The sequence below is a fragment of the Heterodontus francisci genome, chromosome X (assembly GCF_036365525.1).
Source record: "Heterodontus francisci isolate sHetFra1 chromosome X, sHetFra1.hap1, whole genome shotgun sequence".
In the NCBI taxonomy this organism is placed as follows: Eukaryota; Metazoa; Chordata; class Chondrichthyes; order Heterodontiformes; family Heterodontidae; genus Heterodontus; species Heterodontus francisci.
In genome coordinates, this window is record NC_090421.1 from 7,848,645 (window position 1) to 7,860,921 (window position 12,277).

Below are 12,277 nucleotides of genomic sequence, written 5' to 3' on the forward strand. Positions count from 1 at the left end.
ACTCCTGCTCCTATTTCTCATCTTCTTATGTTCTTAAAGATCTCAGAGCACTATCTGAAGAAGAGCAGGGTATTTTCCCAGTGACCTGGCCAATAGTGTGGCAATAACTAACACCACTATTATCCTCTAGTTGTTTGTGGGAACAAGCTGTGTGGAAAATGGCTCCTGTGTTTGCTGACATAACAAGTGACTGCACTGCCAAGAAATCCATTGTGTATGAAGGGCCCTGGGATGTTTTTGAGAGATGTAATGTCCTATAGAAACAAGTCTTTCTTTCAAAAAGCAAAAATATTACTGTGAGTAAAATTTGCTATCAGATTTATTCCGTTTTCTTAAACAACACTGCCTCTTTGTGGCAAACACAAAGTATTTGATTGGAAGTGACATGTCTTATCGCTATCACCACAAGAGTGCGCTTGTGACTCTATTGCATACACCAGCATAGTGATTAGACTTGCATGCTTGTCAAGGAAGGTAACACTGGCTCATTTACGCATTTGAAGCTTTGCTCCCTCTATATCATTTTTTGTATGAACTATATCATATTGGGCACTGGATGCTGCAGTGGGTTAGAACAAAGTTCTAGGTTCAATTCCAAGCACAAACTGATAAGATCACACTCTGATAGCTGATAGGGCCACAAAGTGAAATGAGCTTGACCGTCTCAACCCAATTTACAGTGGCACACAGCACAAAACTTCTGAGGTTGTGGTTAAGGCAGATTGCAGTTGGAAGTTTACCTTATAATGAACAGTTTTCTATCTATACCAAGGCCTGACCTATGAATGTACACAGTCGAAAGATTTTCCATCCCCCAGCATACCTATCATGATTAACAGCTATTGGTGACCTCAATTATGTCACAGAAACTGTGCATTTACATAAAACATTTACAAAGATATGATGTTAAAGTAGAAGTCTTCACAAATCAACAGTTAAAGATGCTTTTGATTATCTTTGACGTTCTTTTTCTCAGATTTCATTTGGATATGTGAACACTTTTATTAACATTTAATGGGTGACGTCATTGAGCAAAGTGGCTGGGAGACACCTTTGGGTCCTGTAGGAGTGTGTGTGCTTTATGTGGAGACATAGAAATATAAAATTACGCAGATTGAGGAAGTCAGATCTTTTACTCCATTTTTTGCATTCACCATACAATTGATTTAAACTTGTTCTCTCTAGTTATGTATTTAGCCAAAACATGTAGATATCCAACATGACACAACAATCCAAAAAAAAATTCAAGCAACATGTAGAGATGAGGATATGCTGAAGGGACACTAATTTCTCAGCTTGGAAAGAAAGCATCTGAGAGGCGATATTAGACAGATATAACAGGATTGTAAATGGCATGAAGAAAGCTAATCCGGAATAATATGTTAAATTAGACAAGAAAAAGCTGCTCCCATTAACTGATGGTGCAAGGACTCGGGGATACAGATGGAATGTTTTGGGCAAGAGATGCAGGGAGAATATGAAGAAACACTTTGTTACACAGCGGGTGGGAATGACCTGGAACTCGCTGCCCACAAGGGTGGTGGAGGCGGAGACGATCAATGACTTCAAGACATTGGATGGCCACCTGAGAGAAATAGACTTGCAGGGCGATGGAGATCGAACAGGGGAGTGGGACCAACTGAATTGTTCCGTGGAGAGCCAGTATGGACTCAGTGGGCCAAATGGCCTCCTTCTGTGCCATAAATGACTCTATGGTTCTATAAATTATGGGAGTATCTAGGCTCACACAGTGACCAACAGGGACCTTAGGGCAGACTGATGTGGACGAATACCCTGGTTGCACTTACAAAGTGATTTGATGCTGCAATGGGGACACTTTAGGATGCTTCTGGATGCATGACCAAATATGGACCAAATTGCCATCCTCTTCCATAATTAACTTGGGAATGAAGAAACAAATGAGAGGACATTAGAAGGTTAACATAATTCACATCAATATTGCATGTCGGCCATGGCTCTCTTACCTCTGATTAAAAGATTGTGGGTTCATCTCTCATTCCAGGACATGAGCACAGAAATTAAGGCTGACACTCCAGTGCAGTACTGAGGAAGTGCTGCACTGTTGGAGGGGCTGTCTTTTGCATGAGGCCCTGTCTGCCTTTTCAGGTGGATGTAAAAGATCCCAGGGCACTGTTTTGAAGAAGAGCAGGGGAGTTCTCCCCGGTGTCCTGGCCAATATTTATCACTCAATCAACATCACAAAAACGGATGATCTGGTCATTATCACATTGCTGTTTGTGGGAGCTTGCTGTGCATAAATTGGCTGCCACGTTTCCTACATTACAACAGTGACTGCACTTCAAAAAATACTTTGTTGACTGTAAAGCACTTTGAGACGTCCAGTGGTCATAAAACGTGCTATATAAACATAAGGCTCCCTCTTTTCTTTTTTAAAACACATTTTTCAAAGAATACATACTGTGAGACTTCTTCAACTCAACACATATCTTCTCAATCAACAGAAAGAGTCTGAAAAAAATGAGAAGGATGTTAATTAATCAAAATAATTGCAACTGCTTGCTTTTGAAACAAGACAGAGATTGGGAGACTTCACGAATTGTCACAACTACTTATGGCCTGCAGATGGCATGGTTTAACTTCAAATGAACAGGTTTTTGTGGCAGTCCACCAATTAACTCTGACTCTTGTATGAAATTTTACATTTCAAATTTTAAAGATTATCCTCCAGAATCCCTGAGGAAAATAGTCCTCTGTCAAATTGAAAAGAATTGTAAGTCATTTTTTACAATACTGCCATACTGTCCGATAGAGAAAAAGAAAGTTAGTTTTAGTGATGTTAAGGGGTAAATATTGGCCAGGACACCAAAAGAACTCCCTTGCTCTTCATCAAGTAGTGCCTCAGACATTTTACGTCCACTTGAGAGGACAGATGGAGCCTCACTTTAACATCTCATCTGAAAGATGACGCCTTCAACAGTGTAGCACTCCTTCAATATTGTACTGGAGTGTAAGCCTAGATTATTTGCTCAAATCTCTTTTGTGGGACTTGAACCCCAAACCTGCTGACTCAGAGGCAAGAGTGCTACCACTGGGCAATATTCATCCCTCAACTAACATCACTAAAGCAAATAATCTGGTCATTATCACATTGCTGTTTGTGGGAGCTTGCTGTGCGCAAATTGGCTGTCACATTTACGACATTACAACAGCGTCTACACTTCAAAAGTGCTTCATTGGCTGTAAAGCATTTTTGGACGTCGTGAGGCCATGATTTTTCTTTGCCCTGCTTCACTCATGCAGAAAGAACAAAAGTAATCAATTTTTAAAGAGGCCACAGATGCCATGATGGTGCAAGGACTAGGGGACACAGATTGAAGGTTTTGGACAAGAGATGCAGGGGGAATGGGAGGAAGAATTTCTTTTTACACAGCGAGTGGTAACGACCTGGAACTCGCTGCCTGTGAGGATGGTGGAAGCGGAGACGATCAATGATTTCAAAAGGAAATTGGATGGGCACCTTGAGGGTAAAAAACTTGCAGGGCGATAGAGATAGAGCAGGGGAAAGGGACTGATTGGATTGCTCAACAGAGAGCCAGAATGGACACGATGGGCCAAATGGCCTCCTTCTGTGCTGAATCGCTCAATGACTCGATTTTGAAAAGTAGGGCAGGAGAAGGCACATTGCATAAATTGACACATTGGCAGGTTCTGGCCTTTCCCTTTGAACTCTAATATTCTGGCACAGAAGCAGTGGACAAGGAATGCATGCAGTGTGGGGGCAGGGATTGGGGAAAACTGTATGGGAGGGCAAATTGGCAATTGGAAAGCAAGAACAGTCAGGATAGTAGTGGTTGAGTTCCTCTGTGATTCTCTGTGTCTCCTCATCATTGAAGCTTCTCAACACTGCTATCTTCTCACGAAATTGTTTCTGCTTTCCTCTCCATAGACTTGACACTCAAATGTCATCTCCAAACTTTCTGCAGTGAGATAAATAGACATTGTCCCTGAAGGGCAGCTTGCTGAAAGATAAAATAGGTGGGTGGGAAATCAATTGGCCTCAAATTTAAAGTTTTTATCCTTGTGTTCAAATCCCTCCAGAGCCTTGGCCCTCCCTACCTCTGGAATCTTGTCCAGCCCCTCAAGCCTCTGAGATCTCTGCCTCACTCCAATGCTAGCACATGGCCGATTCTCTTCATCCCATCACTGGTGGTCCATCCTGTCAGCTGTCTACAGGTTCTAAGCTCTGGAAATCCCTCCCTAAACCCCTCCACCTTTAAGGCAGTCTTAAAAACCTATCTCTCTGACATGTCCTAATGTCCCCTTATGTAATTGGGTGTCAAATTTTGCCTGATTACACTCCTGTGAAGCACCATGTGCTACATAAATGCAAATTGTTCTTGTAGTTTCCATGATAAGGGATATTGTGGCTATTAAGGAGCCAATGGGACAGATTCTCATTCCACAATTTCTCATATTCTGATGCTCAAGGTTAACAATATACCTTTCGGAAGCAGTGCAGTGTTCATTTAAATCTTAGGTGGCGGTTTGTTCTCTGTTTTGAAAACCAGCTAAGGCTTCACAGTGAGACAGTAATTTGTTACGAGGCAACACCCTGCGTTAACTTGCGGCACCGGTTTATCTTGCTGAGAAAGCTGCAGGATCATGGGTGGAAATACTGCCTTAGTCACGAATGAAATAAAAGATGTAATCGGGCCAAACTGTGAGAGAATCCATGTTAATGTAAACCATAGATTTACTGTTTGTAAATGGGGCAATGGGGATCACGCAAACAAGTAGCTGAGAATTGACGAGAGCCATCAAGCAAAAGCTGAAACATAAACCGAGGGGCTGGAACCTGTGTAAAACCCCTGGGGGTGCATGCACCAGAATATTTTTTTCACTATACATTGCATTGAAAATGGAATGGCAAGAATTGTTTTACTGCATTGAAGAAATCGGATCTCAATTGTACTTCCTTGAATGTGAAATTTGAGCTGTTATGTAATGTATTTTTGCATTTTTTTAAATGAATAAAGTACACTTTTGGAAAGACAAAGATCAAACGAAGACTGAAACAATTGCCCTCGTTCATTTCCGAGGTAATTTCGGAAGTAAGGCACAACTCTGAAGAGCTGTAATGATAACCTTGTTAATGAATTACACTGAATCTCATCACATATCCCAAGCACAAAAACAAGTAGGAAGAATTTAGAAAGGATGTCCAGCTTTTCGATAGTGAGCCCAACCTCAAGAGCTGGTGATAGGGGTTTTTGAGCAACATCGTTTCACTCCGATTTTTTAATGTGAGCAAGAAAAATATCACTGCACAGCACAGAAATATTTTTTTTGGAAGGGGAAGAAATCAGTGAGAATAAAGAACTTTGGGATTACATTCTGAAATTATTGCGCTGAATCACTGAATGGTGACAGAGAAGGAAAGGTCGGGCAATCACTGGCAATGAGATCCACACTTCTCCAACGACAGACTGTTCGAAAAGAAGCCTGGCGCAGTATTTTCCGAATTAACTCGTTCACTTGAATTCCCGACTGCTGCGGGAACATGTTCGAAGACTTGTTTGAAGACCAAACAAAGTGCTTTTACCCATTTGACTGCAGCTCACTATTTTCCGCTAACCCGTGAACACCGGAATGCACACCAGCTGAGATGTCTCGTTGCAGAGTGTTGAAGTAACTGCACACCTTGTCACTGCCGCTAAGTCGCACTCAAGGCAAGATGCAGCTGCTGCTGCTCCGCAAAGGGACAGGTTGGAACCCGTGGCAGAGGGCGGCGGCTGGCTCCTCCTCTCTATTGCTGTTATCTGACACCCTGACCAAGCTTCCATCCACAGAGCCCATAAAAGCAGCTGAAGCCGCCCTCAGCTGCACCAGCCGTTCAGTTTCGGACTCTCCGCTCTCTCAAGCAACGTCAACACGATGTCCAGTCAGCAGGTTCGCTATTCCAGCAGCAGCAGCAGCGGAGGCGGCGGCGGCGGCCGCATGACAATCAGACAACATTTCGGCGCACCGAGCACCGGCAAAAGCTATGCCATGTCCAGCCGCTTAAGTGGCTTCAGCTCAGGTGGCTTCAGCTCAGGTGGCTTCAGCTCAAGTGGTGGACTGCAGCGCGCACGAAGTATGATCAGCACTCCACAACTGAGAATGTCAATGTCGACCAAACGAGGCACTTTCCAGAATCGGAGCGGTTTCAGCTCTGGCTCTTTGTCTCAGGGGCTGTTGCAGGCAACTAGTAATATTGACCTGAACGCCCCTCTCCCCCAAAATGACACCAGCCTGCAAAATGTCCGGGTGCAGGAGAGCAAACAGATCATGCATCTCAACGACAAGTTTGCCTGTTTCATTGACCAGGTAATTTGAACGATTGTCCAGTCGGTCGTCTTTGTAACCCAGAGTTTTGTGCCTCTGCTCAATCACTTGCTGTCACTCTGCAAATTGCTCTTCTCGCTTTGCAACCGATTGCGTTCAAATGTAACCGTGCATTCATTTTACACCGTCAGGTTCGTGCCCTGGAAGAGATCAATAAGAAGCTGGAGATCAAACTGAATCTTCTGAAAGAACAAGGAACTTACAAATCAAACATCGACTCTATGTTCCAGACTTACATTGATAACCTCAAAAGGCAACTGGATACTCTTGGGCAGGAGAAGCTGAAGTTCGAGGCTGACCTTGTCCAGATGCAGGGTCTGGTTGAGGACTTTAAGTGCAAGTAAGTGTGTTGCTGCTGAATTTGCGAGGGCATTTCTTCTGATCCCGTATCGTGTCCCAACTGAACAAAGTCCCAGGTTCAGATTAAGATCATTTTGACCAATTGATCAGGACCCGGCAAAATATCACCGGGCGAAATAATCCGTAGGATGGTCATGTGGACAAAAGTGAAATAGCGAAGATAAATGGCTGTACTCGTCACCGTGACAGTAGCCTGTGCTGAGTCAGCTGGTCTCTGCTGGGATACAGCTGTGGTGCCACATTTGGCCTCAGTACCTGTGGAGAAGGAAACATCAACCAGTGCCCCTGTAGGTGTGGCAATTGAGTCTGGGCGGGAGCCCGAGTGTGTGTTCGTGCTTTGTTAAACTGGGGCTTTAGTGTGGGTGATCCATTCTGTTGAAGCGCTAACAGGACTGATGCTTCTCAGAGCAGAGTGTGAACACTTCGGGGATGGTGTATATCTTGTGGAGGGAAACATATGAAGGATAGTGCACAATAGAATATAGATAAATAAGGAGTGTGAGGAAAGCGTGGCTTCGCGATGGGAACCTGCATTTACTCAGTGCAAGGGGCTCCGAGCAATAAGTTAGGGCTGGGCAACCCAGAATTGCTTCCTTCACCATGGAAACGGACAGAAAGGTTTATTAACAGCAAGAGATTAACAGCAAAATAATCTGTTTCATTCCAGATACGAAGATGAAATTAACAAGCGCACAGAAATGGAAAATGAGTTTGTCTTGGTCAAGAAGGTGAGTATAACCATATATTTCTGTCTGCCGGGCCAGAGCAAGCGGATCTCTTGGCAGAGTTTCTCAAAGCACTTTGTCCCTCTCCTCTTTAGGATGTCGATGACTCCTACATGAGCAAAGTAGAGCTGGAAGCTAAACTGGAAAGCCTCACCGATGAAATCGAATTCCTCAAGTCAATCTTTGAAGAGGTAAAAATGTGACAGGGTCCACCAGTTGGCCTTCTGCTGTTTAATCCAATCAAATGTAATCCAATCCAGTTTGAATGCTTCCTATCTCCTTTCAATCTGTTTTTTTTTCTCCCCTTCGCCGTTCTTTAGGAAATCCGTGAGCTGCAGGCACAGATTCAGAACACATCTGTCTGCGTGCAACTGGAGAGCAGACCCAACCTGAACGTAGATGACCTGATTGCTCAAGCCAGACATCAGTACCAATTACTCGCAGACGCCAACCGTGCAGACGCTGAAGCATGGAAACAGACCAAGGTCAGCTCTTTAAGATCCCGATCACCATTTACCACTTGTATTGGTTGGTCTGTAGCCGACGCTGAAGTGTGAAATCTTTTACTAACCAGTTGCCAATGTTTCATTGCAGATGCAGGAACTGTCCATGTCGTCTGGACAATGCGGTGATGACCTCCGTGTGGTGAAAAGCCAGATTGTTGAAATGACTAAGTTGATCAGTAGACTGAATGGTGATATCGACGGTCTGAAACAGCGGGTAGGCAAAGAACTGAAACCAAACAGGATATTGGGACCACCTGAATTAGTGTTGTCAAGGACCTGTCTTGTCTTTCTGGGTCTCTCTTTCTCATTTCCCTCCCCCATCCAAAATAATGGGAAGAACCAGTTGAAGGATCAGCTCAATCTGGCCTATTTCTGCCAGTCTCAGTCTCTCACTGATGATTCCATTTCGATCCTTGTAAGGAAAAGTTTTGATATGAATCCATTGCCAGTCAGTCTGCGGTCCACACCACACCTACTCTTTCCCAATTCACTGACATGAGGGAGAGGCTTTCCCCTTTTGAGTGCTCTTCTGATACACAAAATGTCCAGGAAACTAACCATATTAATATTTGTGCTACTTAGCGTGTCAGACTGGAGGCTGACATCCAAGAAGCTGAGGAACGTGGTGAGCTCTCCCTCAAAGATGCCAGGATTAGGATTGCAGAACTGGAAGCTGCCATCAACAAAGCAAAAAATGACCTGACCCGCCAAGTCCAAGAATACAATCAGCTGCTGAATGTCAAGGTGTCTCTTGATCTTGAAATTGCCACCTACATGAAACTACTGGAGGGAGAGGAGGACAGGTAAGATGTGGGACAGTTACAGATTCCAGACATCACACTGAGCACAGTCCACAGTTTCCTATAGGAGCAGATTACAATCTGTACTTGCAGTTTATTGGTATTGTCATTACCGTAGCTTTGATCTCTGATAATGGAATGAAGTGTGGACACTCATGAGTGGCAGGTTACTCTAAATCACTTACTTTGGTTTAAAGGCTGCTTTGTATCTAAGTAGACACAAACATCACACTCCCTCCCAGGATGAAGCCCTGCATGGTGATTCACTCTTCCTTTTATAGAGATGGTCCAGGAAAGGTCTCCTGATGACTCACTGGGTGAAGACATTGTGGAACTGAGCCACATTGACCAGAAGTTCCACCAGGCCAGCAGTTGGGGTGTACAGTTGGGCGGTGTGCCCCAAGCAAGGGAGGGTAAAAGCAACCCAAGATCCTGTTCCTGATTGCCGGACAGTGAAGGTGCAGATCTTCCTTCCCCATGGCCAAATAGCCTGCTGGCATTTGCTGTCTGTGCTCACATGTGAAGAATGGGCACTTTGGGTGAGGGCCTGGAGGTTGACTGTACCCATGGAACTGCTCCACAGTTGTTGTCAGTGTCCTTGCGACAGGGAGAAAATTGGTAAACTAGAGGTAAATCTGACTGTGAATGTAATGCAAATACCTGCTGTAATGTGAAGATGTTTCCTTTATCAACAGAATGGCATCTGGGATAAAAACCCTCAACATCCAGCAAGTACAGAACCAAGGTAAAAGAACTTCTAATTCCTAGTTTGAGATCATAATTCCTGGAGGAAAACCTAGACATCGAAAAGAAAAATGGGAAATTCTGGAAATACATCGTAGGTTCATCATCAGCTGAAATGAAAGGAGACAGGTTGTCATTTTAGGTTTCGACCCGAGGTCACTGTGTATGTGTTCTGAAGAAGGGCCTACAGTGCTCCTCAAAACTTAAGCTCTCTTTGTTCTGTTTTCAGAGGCTGATGGACCTGCTGTGCATTTCCAGCATTTCAGTTGTCATTTCAGTCAATCATAATTGTAAATAATGTCTCTGTGTTTAATAATGAGAGCAATAGTTGTCGAATATAAGGACAAGATGTAATTACTTCTAGTACTGCTGACTACCCAACTTGCCTTCCTGGCCACCATGCTGGCTGATAAGGTTTAATGATTCCTTCTCCTCTGGCACTGTCCCCCTCCCGTTCAAATCAGCCATCATCACCCTCCACCTCAAAAAACCCACATTTCATCCTCTGTCCTTGCAAACTGCCGCCCATCTCCAACTTTCCTTTCCTCGTCAAAGTCTTTGAATGTGTTGTTGCCTCCCAAATACGTGCAACTCCATGCTTGAACCTCTTCAGTCAGGTTTCTGCCCTGGCCACAGCACTGCAGCAGCCCTTATCAAAGTCACAAATGACATCCTACGTAGTAAACTATCTCTCCTCATTCTTCACTACCTGTCTGCAACCATAGATATGGCTGACTGCTCCATTGTTCTCCATTGCCCCTTCTGCTTGGTACAGCTGGGTGGGACTGCCCTTGCCTGATTCCATTGCTGTCTGTCCAGTCATAGCCAGAGAATTTCCTACAATGGCTTCTTTTCCTGCTCCCGCATTGTTAACTCTGGAGTCCCCAAGGATAGATTCTTACTCCAATCCTATTTCTCATTCACAGGCTGTCTCACGACGATATCATCCAAAAATGTAACATCAGATTCCATATGTATGCTGATGACACCCAGCTGGACCTCATTACCACTTTTGGCCCCTCCACTGCTTCTGCTTTGTCATCCTGCTTGTCCAAAATCCAGTTTTGGATAAGCAGAAATTTCCTCCAATGCAACATTGGGATGACCAAAGCCATTGTCTTTGGTCTCCATCACAAATGCCATTCACTAACTACCAACTGCACCCCTCCCTGGCCATTGTCTGTGGCTGAACCTGTTGGCAACCTTGGTATCATATTTGACCCTGAGCTGTGCTTCTGAACCCAAAGCCACTCCATCACCAAGACCACCCACTTCCACCTCCGTAACATCCTCTGTCTCCGCGACTACCTCAGCCCATCGAATGCTGAAAGCCACATTTCATGATTTGTTAGCCCCAGACTCAACTACTCCAATTACTCTTGGCTGGCCTCCCACCTCCCACCCTCATAAATTTCAGCTCATCCAAAATTCTGTTCCCGTAGCTTAACATACATCAAGTCCTGCTGACCTTTTGTGCTCAATGACCTACCTTGGCTCCCAATCTGGCAATGCCTCGAATTGATAATTCTCATCTTTATGTTCACATTCCTCCCTGGCATCGCCCCTCTCTATCTCTGTAACTTCCTCCAGCTCTACAATCCTCTGTGAGATCTCTGCACTCCTCCATTTCTGTCCTCTTGTGCATCACCGATTTCCATCATCCCACCATTGGCGGCCATGCTTTCAACTACCACGTCCGTAAGTTTAGGAATTCCCTCCATAAACCTCTCTGCCTCTCTACCTCCCTGTCTCCTCCTTTAAGACTTCTGTGTTTGAGCAAGCTTTTGTCCAAATATATTCTTTACGTGGTTGGGTGTCCAATTTTTATTTGATAAAGCTACTGTGAAGCACCTTGGAATGTTTTGTGAAGTTAAAGGTGCTATATAAATGCAAATTGTTTCTCTTGTTGTACTATGTTCTTATAATCTAGGTTCCTACAATTAAAAGAGTGTATTTTTTCCCCTTTTACAGCTAATGTTCAGCAGTTTAGTGGAATGAGTGGGGGTTTGTCTGGATATGTCCAAGGCATGAGCAACAGCAGTGGGTACGGCAACTTGGAAACCTCTGTACTCAGTTCAGGAGGCTCTGCTTTCAGTGGCGGCATGGGTGGCGGCGGAGGTAGCAGCAAAACTGTGATTGTGAAATCAGTGCAACAAACCAGTGGTGGATATAAAAGTTCATCTTGAATCAACAAGGAATAAACTAATGCCAGCAGTGTCTCTTACCAGTGCAGTGATGAGCTCATTGTCAGAGGCTGTCTTTCCTATACGTACTATGTTTAGTGCAGTGGTTAACACGTTTGGATTAACTTCATGTCTGCTATTTAGAACACCTTCATTAACCTGTTTTACTTCACATAGTTAAATGACATGAAATTAACATTGACTTCTTAACCAGTGCACAGGGGAAATTCAACCTAGTAAAGGCCAATATTTTGGGTTTGTGGGAAAAGCGGTTAAGAAACTCACATTTTATTTGTTGGTCCCTTTTAAAATGGGAAATAAACCAAAGTTTTCGGTGCTGAACTCTGTTTCAAGATTCTGTATCATTTTGTATTGGGGATTTATCTTCTTTGACATTCCTGTTATGGTGAATAAACTTCTGAACTACAAATATGGACTGCTCTTTGCTTAAGCACAATATTAACTTGCTGAAAAGAACAAGTTTCATACACTCTTGTGAAATTTAACAACTTTGAAATATTTGAACATAAAGTTTGGAGCAATGTTATGAAACATAGAAAGACTACTTTGTGTATTCCATAGCAAAAACACAC

General features: G+C 43.8%; 1 protein-coding gene across 1 annotated transcript; it reads left to right on the forward strand.

The window, feature by feature from the left end:
* The first annotated feature begins 5,829 nt into the window (after positions 1–5,829).
* LOC137358720 (keratin, type II cytoskeletal 8-like) lies at positions 5,830–12,057 on the forward strand. The gene is made up of 9 exons (XM_068024963.1): positions 5,830–6,348; positions 6,498–6,706; positions 7,394–7,454; positions 7,547–7,642; positions 7,772–7,936; positions 8,046–8,171; positions 8,540–8,760; positions 9,453–9,502; positions 11,473–12,057. Exons 1-9 carry the CDS (start codon positions 5,917–5,919, stop codon positions 11,685–11,687), a joined length of 1,575 nt encoding a protein of 524 aa, XP_067881064.1. The 5' UTR covers positions 5,830–5,916; the 3' UTR covers positions 11,688–12,057.
* The last annotated feature ends 220 nt before the right edge of the window (positions 12,058–12,277 follow it).

Excerpts from the sequence above, each read along its gene's own strand:
- LOC137358720 (XM_068024963.1), top strand. The coding sequence starts at position 5,917 with ATGTCCAGTCAGCAGGTTCGCTATTCCAGCAGCAGCAGCAGCGGAGGC. Across the intron at positions 6,707-7,393 it reads GTTGAGGACTTTAAGTGCAA|ATACGAAGATGAAATTAACA; the intron begins GTAAGTGTGTTG and ends GTTTCATTCCAG. Across the intron at positions 7,937-8,045 it reads AAGCATGGAAACAGACCAAG|ATGCAGGAACTGTCCATGTC; the intron begins GTCAGCTCTTTA and ends GTTTCATTGCAG.